Source organism: Hoplias malabaricus, chromosome 1, assembly GCF_029633855.1.
Source record: "Hoplias malabaricus isolate fHopMal1 chromosome 1, fHopMal1.hap1, whole genome shotgun sequence".
Classification (NCBI taxonomy): Eukaryota; Metazoa; Chordata; class Actinopteri; order Characiformes; family Erythrinidae; genus Hoplias; species Hoplias malabaricus.
The window spans coordinates 90456402-90480115 of NC_089800.1; the positions used below are offsets into that span (position 1 = coordinate 90456402).

Genomic DNA, 23714 nt, shown 5'->3' on the forward strand with positions numbered 1-23714 from the left:
CGATGTGTCCTCTCATCATTTTCCAGGAGCCCAGATCATTAACCCTTTCCTTCCTTCTCCTCTCTGTGTTTCTGTCTCCTCTCCCATTGCCAGTGTTTCTCCTTCTGTTTATTATATTTCTCTCTTTCTCTCTTTTGTCTCTTCTATTCCATCTCTCTCCGTCGTCTTCCCAAAGAGCACAAAGTCAAGGGGCTCGAAGCACAAGTCCAGGCGGAAATCCAAAAAGCAGAGAAAGCCATCTACTGTATGTAACTCTGACAGTTTCCTCCGGAGAGTCCGGACTTTAGCTTGTGCTTGTTATTAACTCCTGACCCGAGTCTGTTTTAACACCCGTACGACCCTTTGACTTTATTTTGGACTTTATTTCTTTAGAGGAGACTGTGTCTGTTGTGTTTGACTTGTGTTAGTGTCGGCTGTGTCCCGCTGCGCTGCTGCATGCTCTTAGTGGACGTGTGTAGTGATGTGTTTGATGATGCAGCTGCTTCTTCACTGTTTTATAGATAATGTGTTTATGGTTCTCTAGCATTTATTAATCTCTCTCTCTCTCTCTCTCTCTCTCTCTCTCTCTCTCTCTCTCAGTCCAGTCGAGTGCCTGTAGGATCAGCTGCTACACACCACAACCTAAACGACCTCATTGTGATCCATGGTATTCCACTACAGCAGAGGAATGCTGGAACTCTGGACAGAGCCACACAGTAAATCCTGCACCTCTGACACCTCTAACACCTGACACCTCTAAAACCTCAAACACCTGACGCCTCTAAAACCTCAAACACCTGACACCTCTAACACCTGACACCTCTAAAACCTCAAACACCTGACGCCTCTAACACCTGACACCTCTAACACCTCAAACACCTGACACCTCAAACACCTGACACCTCTAACACCTCAAACACCTGACACCTCTAACACCTCTGACACCTCTGACACCTCTAACACCTGACACCTCTAACACCTGACACCTCTGACACCTCTGACACCTCTAACACCTGACACTTCTAACACCTCAAACACCTGACACTTCTAACACCTCTAACACCTGATACCTCTAACACCTGACACTTCTAACACCTCAAACACCTGACACCTCTGACACCTCTAACACCTGACACCTCTGACACCTCTAACACCTGACACCTCTAACACCTGACACCTCAAACACCTGACACCTCTAACACCTGACACCTCTAACACCTCAAACACCTGACACCTCTGACACCTGACACCTCAAACACCTGACACCTCTAACACCTCAAACACCTGACACATCTAACACCTGACACCTCTAACACCTCAAACACCTGACACATCTAACACCTGACACCTCTGACACCTCTAACACCTCAAACACCTGACACCTCTAACACCTGACACTTCTAACACCTCAAACACCTGACAGCTCTAACACCTTACACCTCTAACACCTCAAACACCTGACACATCTAACACCTCTAACACCTGACACCTCAAACACCTGACACCTCTGACACCTCTAACACTTCTAACACCTCTAACACCTGACACCTCTGACACCTCAAACACCTGACACCTCTAACACCTGACACCTCTGACACCTCAAACACCTGACACATCTGACACCTCAAACACCTGACACCTCAAACACCTGACACATCTGACACCTCTAACACCTGACACCTCTAACACCTGACACCTCTAACACCTCAAACACCTGACACCTCTGACACCTCTAACACCTCTAACACCTCTGACACCTCAAACACCTGACACCTCTAACACCTGACACCTCTGACACCTCAAACACCTGACACATCTGACACCTCAAACACCTGACACCTCTAACACCTGACACCTCTAACACCTGACACCTCTAACACCTCAAACACCTGACACATCTGACACCTCTAACACCTGACACCTCTAACACCTGACACCTCTGACACCTCTGACACCTCTAACACCTCAAACACCTGACACACCTGACACCTCTGACACCTCTAACACCTGACACCTCTAACACCTGACAATTCTAACACCTCTAACACCTGACACCTCTGACACCTCTAACACCTGACACCTCCAACACCTCTAACACTTGACACCTCTAACACCTGACACCTCTGACACACACTCTCTTCTCTCCATCTCCTCCTCTCTCACAGTGACACACACTCTCTCCTCTCCATCTCCTCCTCTCTCACAGTGACACACACTCTCTCCTCTCTGTCTCATCTCTCACAGTGACACACAATCTCTCCTCTCTGTCTCCTCCTCTCTCACAGTGACACACACTGTCTCCTCCTCTCTCACAGTGACACACACTGTCTCCTCCTCTCTCACAGTGACACACATGCTCCCTCTCTGTCTCCTACTCTCTCACAGTGACCACACACTCTCTCCTCTCTGTCTCCTACTTTCTTACAGTGATCACACTCTCTCTCCTCTCTGTCTCCTCCTCTCTCACAGTGACACACACTGTCTCCTCTCTGTCTCCTACTCTCTCACAGTGACACACATGCTCTCCTCTCTGTCTCCTCCTCTCTCACAGTGACACACACTCTCTCCTCTCTGTGTCCTACTCTCTCACAGTGACACACATGCTCTCCTCTCTGTCTCCTCCTCTCTCACAGTGACCACACACTCTCTCCTCTCTGTCTCCTCCTAACTCACAGTGACACACACTCTCTCCTCAGGGTCAGGCTGTGGTCACTGAGCTGGTACTTGGTCAGGATTCTTCTCTGCTGTGGGTCTCTGACGCTGAGGAGATATGGTTCCAGTCTGTACTCTCTTTTACTGCAGAAACACTTGAGTTTACTCTGAGACCTAGTTCTCCCAGTGTTCTAGATATCTGTTCTCATTCTTAATGATGACCTGGTTCTCCCAGTGTTCTAGATAACCTTTCTCATTCTTAATGATGACCTGGTTCTCCCAGTGTTCTAGATATCTGTTCTCATTCTTAATGATGACCTGGTTCTCCCAGTGTTCTAGATATCTGTTCTCATTCTTAATGATGATCTGGTTCTCCCAGTGTTTAGATAACCGTTCTTACTGTTAGTGATGAATTGTCCTTTGTATTTTAAGAACCAATCTACAGACGTCAGCGTGCATGGCTTGTGTTGGGCGCTTGTCTCATTTAGTGAAGCTGTGCTCAGAGAGTGGACCCACCACCTCACTCTCGTACAGCGCCATTGGACTGGATCACACTGTCGAATCATTTACACCAGACTGAGATTGCGAACAGTGCTCTGTGAGCTTTTTCCTTTAGTGCAGTCACTGCGGGGCTGAAGCTCCTGGATGTTGTAATGACGGGGCTGAGGTGCGTGTGCTGCAGCGTGTGCCTCAGGGCGGTGCTGCCCAGAGTGAACTGGTGCCTGACACCTGGGATTTTTCTGGATGACCACAACTTTTGTCTTTTTTAGATTCACTATCAGGGCCCAGTTCTGACAGAACCACTCCAGCAGGTGCAGGTTCTGCTGTAGCCACTGAGCACCAGGTCGTTTGCGTAGAACAGGAACGTCACCTCACCGTCCTCCAGAGTGAGACCGGGGGCTGCAGACTGCTCCAGCTGCACTGCTAACTCATTAATGTAGATGTTAAACAGTGTTGGGCTCGGGCTGCAGCCCTGCCTCACTCCTCTTTTCTGAGTGAAGGACTCATACGTTTTTCACCAGTTTGTGCGGCAGATTTCTTTCCTGAACACATCGATTTGATGACATCGTACAGTTTACCCCTGACTCCGCTCTGTCGGAGAGTGAAGTACAGCCCCTCGGCCAAATACAGTCAAACTTTGTGAAATCTTCAGAACAGGCGAAGACTTTCCCGTGTTTGCTTTGGTGAAGGTGTTGGGTGATCAGTGGGTGTAGTCTGTGATGCCGTCAGTGCCACAGACTTTTTGAGGTGTTGAGTCAGTTCTTTCTGTGTAACGGGGGAATCGAGGAGGTTCTGATTGTCTTTCATGGAACATTCTAGTAAATGTCATTTCTGTTTAATCAGGTCATCAGGTCTTTTTTGGGGATTTCATTGTAAATCAAATCAAAATCAAATTTATTTGTTTAGCGCTTTTTACAACTGATGATGTCACAAAGCAGCTTCACAGAATTCTGGTAAAGACATTTGTTTGAGTTTTGACATTAAATGTAAAAATGTAAAAATCCCCAGGAGAGTGAGGCCAGGGGCAACAGTGACACAGAGAAACTCCCTCAGAGCTGAGGAAGAAACCTTGGGAGGAACCAAGGCTCACAGGGGGACCTACCCTCCTCTGGTCAATCTACTGGTAACAATCTACTGGTGGCTAATGACTCCGGCAGATCTGACTATGACAGCTTTAACTAAAAGGAGAGTACCAGGAGGACACACAGACACGGGAGCTTCCTGAAACACTGGCATCCCTCCGCTCCACCGTCAACAAACCTGAGTGATCGACACCAGCGTCTCAGTTTACTATAATACCCTGTGTCCATGGACCCCCCGGATCTGCCGCCTTTATCTATGGGGGAGCATTAGCTCCCAAAAGATAAATTAAAGAAATGAGTTTTTAGCCTAGATTTGAAGATTGCGACTGTGTCTGAGTCCCGAACATTTTCTGGAAGATCATTCCAGAGTTGGGGGCTTTATAAGAAAAGGCTCTTCCCCAGCTGAGGCCTTCTGAATTCTGGGAACAATTAAAAATCCAGTATTCTGTGATCTGAGTGAACGTGGAGGCTCATAATAGGAAATTGTATCTTGAAGGTATTCAGGAGCGAGCCCATGTAGAGCTTTATACATTAATAACAAAATTTTGTAGTCAATGCGGAATTTAACAGGCAGCCAATGAAGTGATGATGGAACTGGACTATCTCTAGATTTAATGAGGACCCTGGCTGCAGCATTTTGAACTAGTTGAAGTTCTGCTGGTGCGTCCTGACAGTAGTGCGCTACAATAGTCAATTCCTGAAGTAATAAAGGCATGTACTAATGTGTCTGCTCCTGCAGAAATAAGGCATTTCTAATCTTGGCGATGTTGTGAAGATGTAAAAAAGCTGTCCTAGTGATTACTGTCTATGTGTTGTTCAAATGATAAATCCGGGTCAATTATGACACTAAGATTTTTTGCTGCTGAACCAGGTTTAACTGGAAAATCAGGGAGGTTTAAAATTAAATCTGATCATTTATTTCTTGCCACCTTTGGACCCAAAAGCAGGACCTCTGATTTATTACTGTTTAGAAGGAGGAAGTTACGCAACATCCAGCCTTTCACGTCTTTTACACTGTCCTCTATTTTCTTATAATAGTTTACTATAGTTAAAAGAGGATTGATAATAGCTGGTAGTACTTCTTTGAGTAATTTTGTGGGAATTGCATTGTGTGCAAGTTGTACAGTTTGCGAAGGTGATAATCTTCTCTAGTTCTAATTGTGGGAGTGGGTAAAAGGTTTCAAGTCTTTCTTTTACAATTACATTATGTTTTATATCATTCACATCGGGTGGCAGCTAGGTCGGAGTTAATCCTGTGGCTTGAGTTTGTTGTCTAATATTCTCAATTTTATTATTAAAAAGTCCATAAAATCTTTACTGGTGAGAGTTGCTGGAATTAGTTGTTCAGAACCTGCTTGATTTTTTGTAATTCTAGAAAACACACTAAACAGTGCTCTCGGATTATTTTTATTATGGGAGATCAGTGAGGCCAGATATGCTGAGCGAGCTTTAGTGAGGGCATTTCTATACTCTATAAGGCTGTCCTTCCAAGCAGAGTGGAACACTTCCAGCTCGGTTGATCACCATTTCCACTCTAGTTTCCGTGATGTTTTAAGGTACGGTTTTATCATTATACCATGGGGCGAGCTTTTTCTGTCTCATAATTTTTCTTTTAAGTGGCACCACATTTTCTAAAGTAGATCGACAGGTATTTTCTAAGTAGTCAGTTAGTACATCTAGCTCCATTGGGTCTGATGGAGTGGGAACTGGGTTGATATTTCTGGGAGGTTTTCTATTAACTGTAGGTGCGGTAGATGGTTTATTGAAAGCTTTGTGGAATAGTGAGGGGACGAACATACATTATGGCTAAGACGTAGCTCATATGAAATTAGGGAATGGTCGGAGATTGGTGAGGTTTGTGGTTTGTGTAATGTGTCTATGGTCACACCTAGTGTCAGAACTAAGTCTAAAGTGTGGCTGCAGTAGTGTGTAGGCCCTGTTACATTTTGAGTAATACCAATAGAGTCTAAGATTGAGGTAAATGCCTTTTTTAGTGGGTCACTTTCCTTCTCAAAATAGATATTGAAATCTCCTACAATTATAACTTTATGAGTGCACACAGCAAGGTTTGCAGCGAAATCACTGAATTCTTTAAGAAATTCTGCGTAAGTGAGTTAGTGATCTTATGTTGTCAGTCTAAGGGTGCCAGTAATGTCCGGCGCTCTGGCTCCCGATAAACAGCTAACTGTTACTGCCGGCGCCCCTAAAGGAGTAGCTAATTTCACGTGTTTAACAAATAGAGCCTCCTATAACCAGAGCACTCTTAACAGGCTCCTCAGTGGGTGCTTCGCTGAGTGGGGTGAATTGGAGGAGCGTGGTGTCCCGGTGGACTAGCTTTGGCCTCAGTGTTAGCATCAGCCTTAGCTTTCCGGCTATGTTGCAGAGACGTCACACATTCAACCCGCTGTCGAGACTCCGGAGTCGAGGGGGTGCTAGCTCTCCCTAAGGCACCCGGAGTTGCTAACACTGAATCTCGCTGTTTATCTCTTGATAATAATAAGCTCTGGATGCGCACTTCTAACTGGTCCACTTTATCCACCAGAGAGCTAACTAGCTGACACTTAGCACAAACGCAACCACTATCATTATCGCTAGAGGTGGAAAAGGGGGTTACACTAAACATGCCACACTCTGAACAGCCAGTAGTAGCCATGGTATTGCAGGTACTTACCACTTTTGGTTGATTTTAGGAACTTACACCAGAAACGTTACTCCAGGAGCCGGTGGCAGTTTCAGTGCCTCTGTAATAAATATTCCTGCGTAGACAATCTATAAAATAGATCTATGGATGGTTAGTAAGTTGTAAAAACAGAAATAAGTACAGAAATAACAGTAGAAACAAGTAACAGGAAAATCAGGGTGAGCAAAACAGCTTCTTCTAAACGGGTACAGGAACAGCCAAACAGGCCGTTAAATCTGTTCAAAGTGTGTTTTCCAAATTTCACTGTTTTCTAAAAGTAAAGCCTGTGGTTGTGTTGTGCCCAAACTTTGCTCATGTGGACTGATGTTTTATGTTGATTTAGGGTTTCACAGGACATTTCTTAACTCTGGATCATCTGGTTGTCTATGTTTGAGGTTTGACAGTTTTCTAAGTTATTTTCTGAGAGATTTGCATTCATTATCAAACCATTTCTGTTTCCCTAGGGTTTTTTAACTTTTTGTCTCTTTAAGGTTGGCCATATTTGCTGCTCTTTGACGGCACGGTTTACACTGATCCTGCTGTTTTGAAGGTTGTTGTTAGTAAAGTTAGTGATCTGGTTTGATGTCTGAGGTGAATTAAGTGCCTGTGTGGATTCCTCCTGGCCGCCCGGGGCCCGCTTGTGCGTCCTGTGGAGTGAGTACAGTTTACAGGGCTCTGTTTCTGTAGGTTTGGGGTGGTGTGATAGTTGAGGTACATGTTAATTTGGCTGTGGTCCGATAGCAGTGACTGCTATCGGACAGTGAATGCATTAATGGTGCTGGGGTCCGTGTCAGTGATGGCGTAATCAGCCACGCTGGCTCCAAGAGCTGAGCAGTATGTGATCCTCCCCAGAGAGTCCCCTGTGGTCCCGCCGTAAACTGTGTACAGACCCAGGGTTCGACAGAGATGCACTAACTCTTTCCCAAGTGTGTTTACAGTGTGGTTGCTGAGAGACACAGAGGACTTTGGCCAAACACACGTTTGTTGCCCTGTGGCTCCTGTCTGAGTCTGTCCCTGGGCCTGGACAAGGCTAATCTCTCTGTGGAGGTTTGGGTCTATTCGATTCTATTGGAGGAGTGTAGACAGCACAGAGGAACATGTCTGTCTCTGATAGGCCAATGTTTTGTTGAAGTTTTATTCAGCAGTGTGATTTCCCTGAGGGAGGGTGTAATAATCTCACTGCAGCCTGAGGGACAGTAGCTGGGGGTGGCATCACGGCATCACAGCACCACATCTCGGTTAAAATAAGGATGTCTACATTCTCTGTGTTCTCAAGGAGTTCAGGATCTCTCCCTCTCTCTCTCTCTCGCTCTCTCTCCTTCTCTCTCTCTCTCTCTCTCTCTCTCTCTCTCTCTCTCTCTCTCTTCTCTCTCTCTCTGTCTCTTATTCTCTCTCTCTCTCTCTCTCTCTCTCACACTCTGTAGTGATGGAGAAGATAGGATTGCCCATCGTCCTGGCTCCAGTATCATTCCATCCAATAAGCCCCGCCCACGACGTGTCCTAGAGCAACAAAGCTCCGCCTCTTTGCCCCGCCCCCCACAGTCCGCACGGCGACGAGCCCTTCCCCCTCGGACACTGTTACCATTAGCGATGGGTCTGACCCCGCCCAGTCCAGGAAACATGGATGAGGGAATCAGAGGAACCCGACTGTGAGGAACAGCTCTGAACTCAAAATAAACATGTACAACCATAAACCACCTAATCTAATAACCACATTACACTTGCATTTGTGTGTGTGTGTGTGTGTGTGTGTGTGTGTGTGTGTGTGTGTTTTTCAGAGCTACAGCCGGTGATCGTCTCTCTCCCCCCATGACTCTCAGCAGAAACACACTGCTGCCACCTATTGGAACCATTGACCCAGAACATGGGTCACACCACACACGGCTCTCTCAGGTAACACACACAAACACACACACAGCTCTCTCAGGTAACACACACAGACACACACCACTCTCTCTAAGGTAACACACACAAACACACACACAGCTCTCTCAGGTAACACACACACACAAACACACACACACTCACATGGCTCTCTCAGGTAACACACACACACACACACACAGCCCTGTCAGGTAACACACAAACACACACACACACGGCTCTCTCAGGTAACACACACATAAACACACACTCACACGGCTCTCTCAGGTAACACACACACACGGCCTTGTCAGGTAACACACAAACACACACACACACATCGCTCTCTCAGGTAACACACACAAACACACACACTCTCACACACACCTCTTTCTCAGGTAACACACACAGACACACACCGCTCTCTCTCAGGTAACACACACAAACACACACACGGCTCTCTCAGGTAACACACACAAACACACACACACACACATGGCTCTCTCAGGTAACACACACTCTCACACACACCTCTCTCTCAGGTAACACACACACACACACACCGCTCTCTCTCAGGTAACACACACACACACACACACACCGCTCTCTCTCAGGTAACACACACAAACACACACAGCTCTCTCAGGTAACACACACAAACACACACACGGCTCTCTCAGGTAACACACACAAACACACACACACACGGCTCTCTCAGGTAACACACACACACACTCTCTCACACGGCTCTCTCATGTAACACACAGTAACAGCGCCCCCTCCAGTGTGATTCTGCTTAGTCACGGCCATGTTAATATTCAGTAACAGCGCCCCCTCCAGTGTAATAGTGTGTAGCCACAGCTGCTTTGATATTCAGTCAAATTTGTAATAAAATAGAGTGTAAAATATAGAAATAGAAGTGGTAAAAATATTTAGTTTAAGCACTGCGAGTATTTTGAAATCCACCTTCTGTGTAGGTTTAATTTACTGATGTGATAATGCTGTGTTAATGAAGTGTTAATGAGGTGTTAGTGAAGTGTTACTGAAGTGTTGTTGAAGTGTTAATGAGGTACGAGAGACGTGGGAGGATTATTTAACCCTGACTCTTTCCAGAGAGCTTCAGAGATCAGATATTAATTGGGTTTGACAAAGCCACATTACTCTCCTCCTTATTTTTTATTAGTATTCTACTTTATTTTTAACTCCTCCTATAGCTTTTTGATCTTCAAACGTGGCAGGAAGGTAGAACCTACACCTGAATCCCGGGCATGTTTTTCTATGTGGTCAGATGTATGATGGCCCAGCAGGGACTGTTCAAAATCATTTTCCCCATAAGCATGACTGCTGAAATAGTCAATACATTCTGAATCCACAGTGATGATGTCACAATGCACATTTCTAATAGACATTCATTTACAGTACACAAACCAGCTATGTCAGAACCCACGTCTTCACAATTTACGTCCTCTATTTCCAACGTCTGTGACCATCTTTCAATTTATCCACTAGAACTTAGACTAAAAAATATCCGACATTAGTTTGACCTGGGTGCAATTTCTGACAATGGCTTTGCACCCTTACAGTTTAGTGCACTATTCATGATGGAGGACACGCTGTAACATCCTTTTACTACAGATTTCATTTAAATTCTCCAATAGAAATAAACAGTAGTGACTACTTAGAAACAACTTACTAAGCACAATGGATTCCCAGTTAACTAAAATACCATAGCAACCAGTTAGCATCAACATATTTACCACCATGGATGCATCTACACATCCCATTGCAACCGCAATGGATAACATAGCTAACAGGTTAGCAGCCACCTGGGACACCATGCACTTTGCCTAAAAACACTTTAGATTCCAAAAGAGATACACAGCAAAAGCTTATCAACACCATAGTAACTACCTTGGATACCATAATGATTGCTAGGTAACACCTTAGTAAGCAGTTGTATTAATATAGCATCCATCTAGTAACACCTTTGCAACACCCTAGCCACAGCCTAGCAACACCTTAGCAACCAGTGTTGATTCCATAGCAACAGCGACATAATATCCACCATTTTGGTCATTATAACTACTTCCTACCAACACCTTTGTCATGGGCAGAACCAAACATTTTAAACATCCGGGGCTTACCCCAAATTTCCAGAACCATGCTCACCTCTGAAATTTTATTTGCCCATTTACAGCAGTGATATTAACTCTTTTTCAGACATCTGAGACAACAGGATTCCTAAACAAATCAGTGCATTCTACATGCAAAACATAACAGCTGCTGATAAATGTTCATTTCTGCCCCCGAAAAACAGGCCAACATTTTCCGAGTTCCAATTGAAATAATATTGATAAATTGGTGAATATAGTAATAAAACCTCCATTACAAATCTTAAAATCTCCTTCTGTTATAGTTTGTTAGAGCAGAGTTCACAGAGTGAAACCAAGGATCCAGAATAATGCCAAATAAATGGGTCTTGAAAGAGTTTTAAAATGAAATATAATCCGATCACACCAGGACAACACACACACTAATACACCACCGCCGCATCAGTGTCACTGAAAATCTTTTTATTACTCAGTAAAACTTTATTAATTTTCAAATTAAGCTGAGCTCTATCGCAAGGGCTCTGACCTTAGCCAGTGAGCTAACCACAGCTAATGTTTGTTTATTACACCTCACATGACTCTCCTGAATATCCCTCTGCTGTTCACCAGCGGTCGCTGGAGCTGACTCTGTTGAAGTTGAACCGCTTTCTGCTGCTGACGGCTGTGATTCACTCCCTTTCAAAAACTTTCATATGTCCATGTTTACTATCCACCACCGCTTGCTAGAGCTCACTGATGTGAGCAACTGATAGTTGCCAGGTAGTAGTTTGTCAGAACTCCGGCAGCAATAAACAAATAAAATAATTTAAATGCTTGTTTTTAAATCTTTCATTTATATTAATTAGAAGCTCTTTCGAACACAGATTTTACCAGGTCCAATTAGAGTGCTTTTAATGTTTATTAATTTAATTTTTTAGCTTTTGTTTTTTTTTACTTGTTTGGGGTGGCTTTAGGCAAATCTTCCAGGGCTTATGCCCCACAAACCACTCAAGTCATCAACTTGTCCTCCTCGGCAACTGCTAAATTCTGTCTCTGGGAGCAGACGTGCTGCAGAGAGAGCACTGTGTCTCCTGCTCACAGTCAGTCCTGGTGTTACAACAAGTTGTTATCTGTGATTACCCTTAATAAGAAGTAGCTAAGGTTTATTCAGAAAGCCACTAGATTTGGTGCCTGTCTGTTATTTTTTTTAATAATAAGTGAGCAGTGGTTTGGACCAGGACCTGGTGATGTTTCACAAGGTCAATGTATCATGACTTAACAAGCGGATTAACACTGTGTGTGTGTGTGTGCGTGTGTACGTGCGTGCATGGGTGTGCGTGTGTGTGTGTGTGTGTGTACGTGTGTGCATGGGTGTGCGTGCGTGCATGTGTGCGTGTGTGTGTGCGCGTGTGTGTGCATGCATGTGTGTATAGCGCCAGCGGGGCTCCTCCTCCCGAGCCCACAGTGCTGCAGCCGATGAAGCAGGAGTTCTGTCCAGAGACATCTTCTCCAGACCCAACACCACACACACATACAGGGTAATACACATACACACACACACACACACACACACACACACAGCAAATAAACTCCAGACACAACACCACACACACATACAGGGTAATACACACACACACACACACAGCAAATAAACTCCAGACACAACACCACACACACATACAGGGTAATACACACACACACACACACACACACACACAGCAAATAAACTCCAGACACAACACCACACACACATACAGGGTAATACACACACACACACACGCAGCAAATAAACTCCAGACACAACACCACACACACATACAGGGTAATACACACACACTCACACACACACAGCAAATAAACTCCAGACACAACACCACACACACATACAGGGTAATACACACACACACACACACACACACACAGCAAATAAACTCCAGACACAACACCACACACACATACAGGGTAATACACACACACACACACACAGCAAATAAACTCCAGACACAACACCACACACACATACAGGGTAATACACACACACACACACACACACACACACAGCAAATAAACTCCAGACACAACACCACACACACATACAGGGTAATACACACACACACACACACACACACACACACAGCAAATAAACTCCAGACACAACACCACACACACATACAGGGTAATACACACACACACAGCAAATAAACTTCAGACCCAACACCACACACACATACAGCTGCCCACGCTCCAGCAACCACCAAGTGCCTTGAAGCTGTCCCTACACTGAAGTTCTCACGGACTACTAACTATCATCACCAGTAGATTGACCAGAGGAGGATGGGTCACCCCTTGTGAGCCTTGGTTCCTCCCAAGGTTTCTTCCTCAGCTGGGGGAGTTTTTCCTTGCCACTGTCGCCCCTGGCCTCGCTCACTTGAGGGTTTTACATTTTTTACATTTCATGTCAAATCTTAGTCTTACTGGAATTCTGAGAAGCTGCTTTGTGACAACATCAGTTGTGAAAAGCGCTATATAAATAAATTTAATTTGATTTGATTTGATTAATACACACACACACACACGTACAGCAAATAAACTCCAGACCCAACACCACACACTTACAGGGTAATACACACAAACACACACACACACAGCAAATAAATTCCAAACCCAACACCACACACATACAGGGTAATACACACAAACACACACACACACAGCAAATAAATTCCAAACCCAACACCACACACATACAGGGTAATACACACAAACACACACACACACACAGCAAATAATCTCCAGATCCAACACCCCCCACCCACCCACACACACACACATTATAAACTCCAGACCCAACACCACACACACACACAGCAAATAAACTCCAGACCCAACACCACACACACATACAGCAAATAAATTCCAAACCCAACACCACACACATACAGGGTAATACACACAAACACACACACACACAGCAAATAAACTCCAAACCCAACACCACACACACATACAGTGTAATACACACAGACACACACACACACAGCAAATAAACTCCAAACCCAACACCACACACACATACAGGGTAATACACACACACGCACAGCAAATAAACCCCTGACCCAACACCACACACACAGCAAATAAACTCCAGATCCAACACCCCCCCCACACACACACACACATTACAAACTCCAGACCCAACACCACACACACACACACCGATTATAAACTCCAGACCCAACACTACAAATAACTTATCAGTAGTTGATATACACTGAAAAGACATTGAATGTCTTTATAATGTGTGTGTGTGTGTGTGTGTGTTTGTGTTGTAGTCAGACACTCCTTATCGCCGTTCCTTCACTGTTTTGGACAACAGTGGACAGAACCGACCAGGTAGAGCATCAGTGGCCACAGGTAAACTCACACACACACAGAGACAGACACAAACACACACAGACACGCACACACAGACACACAGAGAGAAAGATACACACACAGCCAGACAGACACACACACAGACACGCACACACAGACACACAGAGACACACACACACACAATAACACACATACACACAAACACAGACACACACTTTAAAGGTTCTAAGCGAAAACCCTGAAGAGTTCCTTTAAACGCTGCTCTCATTTTGACATTTACAGAGGAGTCATTAACAGACACAGTCCCCTAACCAAGCAGGGTGTGTATCTCTGTGTGTATCACTGTGTGTGTCTGTGTGTGTGTGTGTGTATGTGTGTGTGTGTTTCTGCGTGTATGGGTCTGTGTGTTTGTGTGTGTGTGTGTGTGTGCAGATTCTCTTGGGATTGGTGTGACTGGTGTCAGTTTGGGCATCAGCAGCTCTTCCTTCTTGGACTCATTTACCCATCACCCCCTTGGCCACTCCCCTATTGAGGATGAGGAGGAGCCTGAATGTCAGGCTCCGCCCCCAGGTCAGAAATATGTATAGCCTAGAATTTACCAGTCTTTCAAATTAACACTTTTGCAATCTCTCTTTTTCTCTTTTACTTTCTCAATCTCTACTTTCCCTCTCTTTCTCTCTCTCTCTCTGTCAATCTCTACTTTCCCTCTCTCTCTCTCTCTCTCTCTCTCTCTCTCTCTCTCTCTCTCTGTCTGTCTTTCTTTCTCTCTCTCTGTCTGTCTCTTTCTCTCTCTCTGTCTCTTTCTCTCTCTCTGTCTGTCTCTTTCTCTCTCTCTCTCTCTCTCTCTATTTGTCTGTCTGTCTCTCTCTCTCTCTCTCTCTCTCTCTCTCTCTCTCTCTCTCTCTCTCTCTGTCTGTCTCTCTCTGTCTCTTTCTCTCTCCCTCTCTCTCTCTCTCGGGTGTGTGGGTGTATGAACACATTATCTTCTCTTGTTTTTTATTTCAGAAAGTCATTTTTTGACTTGGAATTTTTGATTGTTGGAATTAATCTTTAAAACATGATTTAAATAAAAGGTGGGTATAAAAAGTAAAAAAGTCTCTCTCACGCTGCAGGGCTGTTGGTCCCTGGTCGTTCCCACGGTAGAGGAGGTCTGATGTCCCGCAGCGGCCGACAAGGGCTATAACACACACACACAAACACACAAACACTCATTAACACACACACAAACACTCATTAGCACACACACACACACAAACACTCATTAGCACACACACACACACAAACACTCATTAGCGCACACACACACACAAACACTAATTAGCGCGCACACACACACACAAACACTCATTAGCCCACTCACACACAAACACTCATTAGCACACACACACACACACACAAATACTCATTAGCACACACAGAAACACTCATTAGCGCACACACACACACACACACACACACACAAACACTCATTAGTCCACTCACACACACACAAATACTAATTAGCACACACAGAAACACTCATTAGCACACAAACACTCATTAGCACACACACACACACACAAACACTCATTACCCCACTCACACACACACAAATACTCATTAGCACACACACAAACACTCATGAGCACACACAAACACGCATTAGCACACACACACACAAACACTCATTAGTCCACTCACACACACAAATACTCATTAGCACACACAGAAACACTCATTAGCACACAAACACACACAAACACTCATGAGCACACACACAAACACGCATTAGCCCACTCACACACAAACACTCATTAGCACACACACACACACACACAAATACTCATTAGCACACACAGAAACACTCATTAGCGCACACACACACACACACACACAAACACTCATTAGTCCACTCACACACACACAAATACTAATTAGCACACACAGAAACACTCATTAGCACACAAACACTCATGAGCACACACACACACAAACACGCATTAGCACACACAGAAACACACACACAAACACTCATTAGCACACACACAAACACTCATGAGCACACACAAACACGCATTAGCACACACACACACAAACACTCATTAGTCCACTCACACACACAAATACTCATTAGCACACACAGAAACACTCATTAGCACACAAACACACACAAACACTCATGAGCACACACACAAACACGCATTAGCACACACACACACACACACACACACAAACACGCATTAGCACACACACACACACAAACACGCATTAGCACACACACACACACAAACACGCATTAGCACACACACAAACACTCATTAGCACACCCACAAACACTCATTAGCACACACACACACAAACAAACACTCATTAGCACACACACACACACACACACACACAAACAAACACTCATTAGCACACACAGAAACACTCATTAGCACACACACACACACACACACAAACACTCATTAGCACACACAGACACACACACACACACACTCATTAGCACACACACACACACACTCATTAGCACACACATAAACACTCATTAGCACACACACATGCCCCCTGTCCCTCTCCCTCTGGGTGGTGCTGGAGGATGGTGACCCCGGGTCACACTCTACTGCAGGACTTTTATACTCAGCCTTTTGGGCGATTTGTTTATTTATTAACAGTGTTGTTTATTTACTTGCGCTGTTGTGGTGTTGGTTTTTTTAGAGCCCTATTTTTGTACGTCACACTCTTCGGCTTTAAACGGCTGCCAAAGACAGTAAAGTCCAGCTCAGGAGACACACACACACACACACACACTTAAAACTATACAACCACACACACTTGCTGGATGTACTGTACTTTTAACAGTGCCACCTCATGGTGTAGAAGATAAAGATCTATGCAGTGTATGTGTGAAATTCTATACACACACACACACACACACACACAACACACACAATTCACTGCTGTGCCCTGATTGGCTCTGAGTGACACACACTGTTTAAAGGCCTGAAGTCACTGTTTACATTAATCCTGATGTTCTCCTTTAATCTGAACAAACGAATAAAAGAAAAAAGGGTGATAAAATGAACAACATAATTAATATTATTCTTTAAACATATTAATATGCGGTTATAAGTGATTCCAGACATTTGAAAGTTTGTGTAAATGAGCGTTTATCTCTTTATTTGTTTGTGTTCTGAGCTGTTGGACACAGTAAAAAAAATACACCACATGAGCACAAGGGGGCGGGCTTTGAGTTTAATATTTATCAATGTTATTGTTATTTTTGTTCTTTGAACCACACACTGATAGAAGCACACACACTGCCCAGAAAACCACACAAAGAACCACACACAGAAAACCCCACATGAGGACTGTTTATACATGGTTCCTTCATCCATCTGGATAAGGCCAAACTCCTAAAAATGTGTGAACGCACCCAAGACACATTTAAAATCACTCAAACCACTTCTGGAGGAGATCTGATCATTTCAGCCATGTTGTGTAAACACATTCATCTCTCTCCCAGATAGTCTCCACAACCCAAACTCCTCCCAGATCAGTGTTTATACTGACCTCAGATCAGTGTTTGTACTGACCTCAGATCGGTGTTCGTACTGACCTCTGATCGGTGTTTGTACTGACCTCAGATCAATGTTAGTATTGACCTCAGATCGGTGTTCGTACTGACCTCAGATCAGTGTTTAGTTTATACTGACCTCAGATCGGTGTTTGTACTGACCTCAGATCAGTGTTTGTAATGACCTCAGATCGGCGTTTGTACTGACCTCAGATCGGCGTTTGTACTGACCTCAGATCGGCGTTTGTACTGACCTCAGATCGGTGTTCGTACTGACCTCAGATCGGTGTTTGTACTGACCTCAGATCGGTGTTCGTACTGACCTCAGATCAGTGTTTGTACTGACCTCAGATCAGGGTTGGTATTGACCTCAGATCGGTGTTTGTACTGACCTCAGATCGGTCTTCGTACTGACCTCAGATCGGTCTTGGTACTGACCTCAGATCGGTCTTCATACTGACCTCAGATCAGTGTTAATATTGACCTCAGTACTGACCTCAGATCAGTGTTTGTACTGACCTCAGATCAGTGTTGGTATTGACCTCAGATCAGTGTTTGTACTGACCTCAGATCGGTCTTGGTACTGACCTCAGATCGGTCTTGGTACTGACATCAGATCGGTGATGTACTGACCTCAGATCGGTGTTTGCACTGACCTCAGATCGGTGTTTATACTGACCTCAGATCAGTGTTTATACTGACCTCAGATCTGTGTTCGTATTGACCTCAGATCGGTGTTCGTACTGACCTCAGATCGGTGTTTATACTGACCTCAGATCTGTGTTTGTACTGACCTCAGATCTGTGTTTGTACTGACCTCAGATCGGTGTTTATACTGACCTCAGATCTGTGTTTGTACTGACCTCAGATTGGTGTTTATACTGACCTCAGATTGGTGTTTATACTGACCTCAGATCAGTGTTCGTACTGACCTCAGATCAGTGTTCATACTGACCTCAGATCTGTGTTTGTGCTGACCTCAGATCGGTGTTTGTGCTGACCTCAGATCGGTGTTCGTACTGACCTCAGATCGGTGTTCGTACTGACCTCAGATCGGTGTTCGTACTGACCTCAGATCAGTGTTCGTACTGACCTCAGATCAGTGTTCATACTGACCTCAGATCAGTGTTCATACTGACCTCAGATCTGTGTTCATACTGACCTCAGATCGGTGTTTGTGCTGACCTCAGATCGGTGTTTGTACTGACCTCAGATTGGTATTTATACAGATCTTAGATTGGAGTTTGTACTGACCTCAGATCTGTGTTTGTACTGACCTCTGATCTGAGGTCAGTACAAACACAGATCTGTGTTTGTACAGTGCTTAGATTGGATTTCATACTGACCTCAGAACTATGTTTGTACAGATCTTAGATTGGAGTTCGTACTGACCTCAGATTGGCGTTTGTACTGACCTCAGAATGGTGTTTGTACTGACATCAGATCGGTGTTCGTACTGACCTCAGATCAGTGTTTATACTGACCTCTGCATGGGAGGGGCCTCTGCATGACATTGCAGAGTAAAATGTACATATGTGGGTGGGGCTTATACATTAGACACATCCAAATTGATGAGCCACTTCCTGCTGTGTTTATAGCTGTGGCTTTAATATATTTTTTTAATCATTGAACACCATCTCTCACTCTCTTTCTCTCTCTCTCACACACACATTTCCAGTCTGATTGCAACAAAAGCAATAAAATCTGTTTCTCTCTCTCTCTCTCTCTCTCTCTCTCTCTCACACAGACACACACACACACACACACACACACACACACACACACACACAAACAATGAAGCAGTGTGACTCTGCAGAGATTAAACTCTGATCAGGAACCTGCTACTGTTTCTATTGTGAATTGTGAAGTGAGAACAAGACTTTTTAATCTGACTTTAATATTGTGGTGAAATCCCTGTGCGAAACCCCCCCCTCTTTCTCAGTAAAAACCAGCTCTGTATCAGCCTTGAGCTGCTGCTGCGTGACAGCAGTAGTGTGTGTGTGTGTGTGTGTGTGTGTGTGTGTACGTACTCACTCTAGCCTCCAGGTGGCGATGGTTCCTGGTTGGAGTTTAAAGCTGTTTCTCTGGTTCATGTTAAAAGCTGAGCATGATTTTATTAAATCTTCCTGATCAGTGTCTGAGGTGGACTTAAGATGGACATTGTAGCATCAGCTAAGTGTGATGTTCCCCTGGATGTTTACCTCTTTGTATTTTATAATAAATTAATAAAAATAATATAAAGATGATAACTTGAATGTGTTTATTTTAAATGTGTTAAAGCCTGTTTTGCTGGACCCTGCTAAACTTGGATCCTAGTTGGTGAATTTTGGATCCAGAATGTTGTCTGTCAGAAAGGGCACAGAGGAGAGCTCAGAGCGCCACCCATTCACAGAAGGACCTATCAGGGTGAGGGCCCCTCCCACACTAACATCATTAAAAACACAACACCTGAAGTTTATCTGTTGTGCGTTGGGAAGACTCAGGTCCCACGGTGATATTCAGGATCTCAGAGCTTGTGGAAACACATGCTCAATCAATCAATCAATCAATCAAATGTTATTTATATAGTGCTTTTCACAACAAAAAGTCATCACAAAGCAACTTTACAGAGATCCGGGTCCAAGCCTCCTATGAGCCAGGGGCAACAGTGGCAAGGAAAAACTCCCTCAGCACACGAGGAAGAAACCTTGGAAGGAACCAAGACTCCTACGGGGAACCCATCCTCCTCAGGTCGACACCGGAGACACAACAGAGAACAGAACAGAAGTAAAAGTGAAATGATGACAGATGAAGGGGTTATAGTAATGTGAATGTAGTATATTAGTGATGTATGAGTCTGAGGAAGGAGGAGGGGATCAGGGATTCTGTGTGAGTTAAAAGTAGGTGCAGAGTTAATTTGAGATAAAACAGCATGGCCAAGCATGATAGTGTAGATGAGACAAAGCCAGGATCTTGTACAGGACACACAGGGTCAGGGGCTGGATCAGGGCAACACCTGGAGAGAAGAAGGACATCTCAAAGCATGAAGCTTGTGTAACGCTTTGCACGAGCTCCCTGCCAGGAGTGCATTGCTGTAGTCTAGACGTGAAGTTATAAAAGCATGTACTAGTTTCTCTGCATGTTTGAAGGATAAAATATGTCGAATTTTGCCAAAATTGCATAGGTGGAAGAAGGCGGTTTTGACAGTATTGGATATATATCGGTGTCAAATGTGAGAGTCGAATCAAAGGCTACCCCTAAGTTTTTAATAATGGTACTGTGTTTTAGTGTGGAATTATCAAGATTAATAGCAGCATTTCTGAGTGAATGTATCTGAGTATCTGTATCTAGTAACAAGACCTTGGTTGTATCAGAATTTAACATTTTGCATTATCCAGTCTTTAATTTCAGTTAGACATTGTGTTATTTTATGCAGACAAGCAACATCATTAGGTTTGGCTAATATTTACAGTTGTGTGTCATCAGCATAACAGTGGAATTGAATACCATGCTTACGGATTAGTCTACCCAGTGGCAGCATGTAGAGTGTGAACAATACAGGGCAAAGCACTGACCCTTGTGGAACACCATATTTAACTAAAGTATGACTAGAGGATTTATTATTCAGATTAACAAATTGATAATGGTCAGATAAATAAGATCTGAACCAAGAGAGGGCAGATCCTTTTATTCCTACCAGATTTTCCAGCCTATCAAGAAGCATCACATGATCTATGGTATCAAACGCTGCACTAAGGTCAAGCAGCACCAGAATAGAGATACAGCCCTTAACAAGTTAAAGGAGTAAGTCATTAGTTACTCTTGTTAGAGCTGTTTCCATGCTGTGATTTGGTCTAAATCCAGACTGAAAAATGTCATGAATGTCATTGTTTTGTAGATAAGAGCACAACTGCTGTGACATGACTTTTTCTAGAATCTTAGCAATAAAAGGGAGGTTTGATATTGGCCTGTAGTTTGCGAGCACAAGAGGGTCAAGATCCTTCAGTGGTTCCTTCAGAGATGTTCTGGAATTTTCACAGTGCTCTGTGCCTGAGGCCACTCTGTTTTTCTGGGTGAAAAATGTCCTTATAATTTAATGGAAACACAGGTAGGTTTGGAGTTGCTCATGTGCTGGGATTGTGTTTGTTCTGTTTAGCCATTCCAAAATATTCAATCCCCATTTCAGAAAAAGTTGGAATATTTATTAAAATGCCGATAGAGCAAGATGGCGGTGCGATCACATCGCGAGATCTTGCGTCTTCACCAGATTTTGCAGATTTTTGCAGTATTTTTCTTCTCATTTTGAGTTTGTTCGTACAGGACAGCTTTTCTTTAACATCCTACAACTGACAGGAACTTTTGGACATTGGCTTATGTTACTCTGAAAGTTTGTTCACCATCTTCGACTCATCCCAGCGGAAATCTCCAGAACACTGGAGGCTACACACTCTACCAAGTCGGGTGGAAGTGATCGCAGGCGGCGTCGAGACTGTAAATAAAGGTGAGGGAAGCTTGGAGGAGCAAAAGCTAGGCTAAAGCTAACACCGCATTGGCTTTTGCTACCCAGCATTTTTCTAGCGAATGTGCGGTGAATAAAATGGATGAGATATGACTTCGCATCAACCATAGTAAGAGACTCATGGACTGCAATATCATGACTTTTACAGAAACATGGCTAAATGGCAGTGTACCTGACAATGCTATCGAGCTAGCTGGATGCTACACACTCCGAGCAGATAGAACAGCAGATGACACCTTTAAGACCAGAGGTGGTGGACTGTGCATTTATATTAACAAAGCTTGGTTCACAAACTTTACCACTGTTGGGAGACACTGCTCGGCTAATCTTGAATCTCTCATGATTAAGTGCAGACCTTTTTATCTGCCAAGGGAGTTCACTTCCACCATTATAACCTCAGTTTACATCCCACCGGATGCTAATGCAAAGCTAGCTATAAATGAACTCTATACAGCCATTAGCAAACAACAGACTGCTCCTCCGAAGCCTGCTTTTATAGTCGCTGGTGATTTTAATCACTTTAACTTAAAGACAGCACTTCCTAAATTTCACCAGCATGTTTCCTGCAATACAAGAGGAGACAAAACTCACCCACTTGGGGAAGTCAGACCACCTTTCTTTGTTTCTCATTCCCAAGTACTCTCCACTAATCCTACATGTGAAACCATCAGTAAGAACTATCAAAGTGTGGCCAGCGGAGGCAGACTCTGTACTCCAGGACAGGTTTCATCACACAGACTGGAGTATGTTCACAGGCTACATGTGGCTCTCACACGGATATTGATACATACACCTCCTCTGTGTTGGACTATATCAAGACCAACTTTGACAGGGTTACCACACAGAAGTTGATCACCACTTACCCGAATCAGAAACCATGGATGAACAAGGAGGTGCGTCTTCTGCTGAAGGCCCGTGACATTGCCTTCAAATTAGGCGGCGGAAAAGCCTATAGCATATCCAGGGCAAATTTGAGGAGAGGCATCAAGATGTCCAAGCACTGGTACAAGCTTAAAGTAGAGGACCACTTCTCCAATTATGATCCCCGACGCATGTGGCAGGGTATTCAAGCCATCAGTGGGTACAAGTCGAGCAAATCCACTCCAATAACTGCAGATGTCTCCTTTCTGAATGAGCTAAATGACTTTTACACTTATTTTGACAAAGAAAACAGCGAGACGGATACCAATATCAGATCTTTTGCAGTCCTTCAGCCCCTCACACTCACCTCTACAGACGTCTACAATGCACTGAACAGGATCAACACACACAAGGCTGCTGGCCCAGATGGCATTCCTGGGCATGTGCTGAAAGCATGTGCGAAGCAGCTCACTGGAGTCTTTATGGACATCTTCAATCTGTCTCTTGCCCAGGCAGCTGTTCCAACTTGCTTTAAAACCACGTCCATCATACCAGTACCAAAACACTCCAACCCGAC

General features: G+C 44.2%; 1 protein-coding gene across 3 annotated transcripts in view; it reads left to right on the plus strand.

The window, feature by feature from the left end:
* Nucleotides 1-15484, plus strand: part of fam149b1 (family with sequence similarity 149 member B1) — a 37089-nt gene extending 21605 nt beyond the window's left edge. For 2 of the 3 annotated variants that reach the window (XM_066686127.1, XM_066686137.1), the window contains exons 10-17: nt 176-244; nt 580-695; nt 8319-8543; nt 8673-8787; nt 12281-12385; nt 14180-14261; nt 14655-14792; nt 15335-15484. In XM_066686127.1, coding sequence (XP_066542224.1) covers nt 176-244; nt 580-695; nt 8319-8543; nt 8673-8787; nt 12281-12385; nt 14180-14261; nt 14655-14792; nt 15335-15405 — 921 coding nt within the window. In that variant the 3' untranslated portion in view covers nt 15406-15484. The remainder of the gene's footprint in view (nt 1-175; nt 245-579; nt 696-8318; nt 8544-8672; nt 8788-12280; nt 12386-14179; nt 14262-14654; nt 14793-15334) is intronic. The other variant, XM_066686144.1, reaches the window with a different exon arrangement.
* Nucleotides 15485-23714: the final 8230 nt, after the last annotated feature.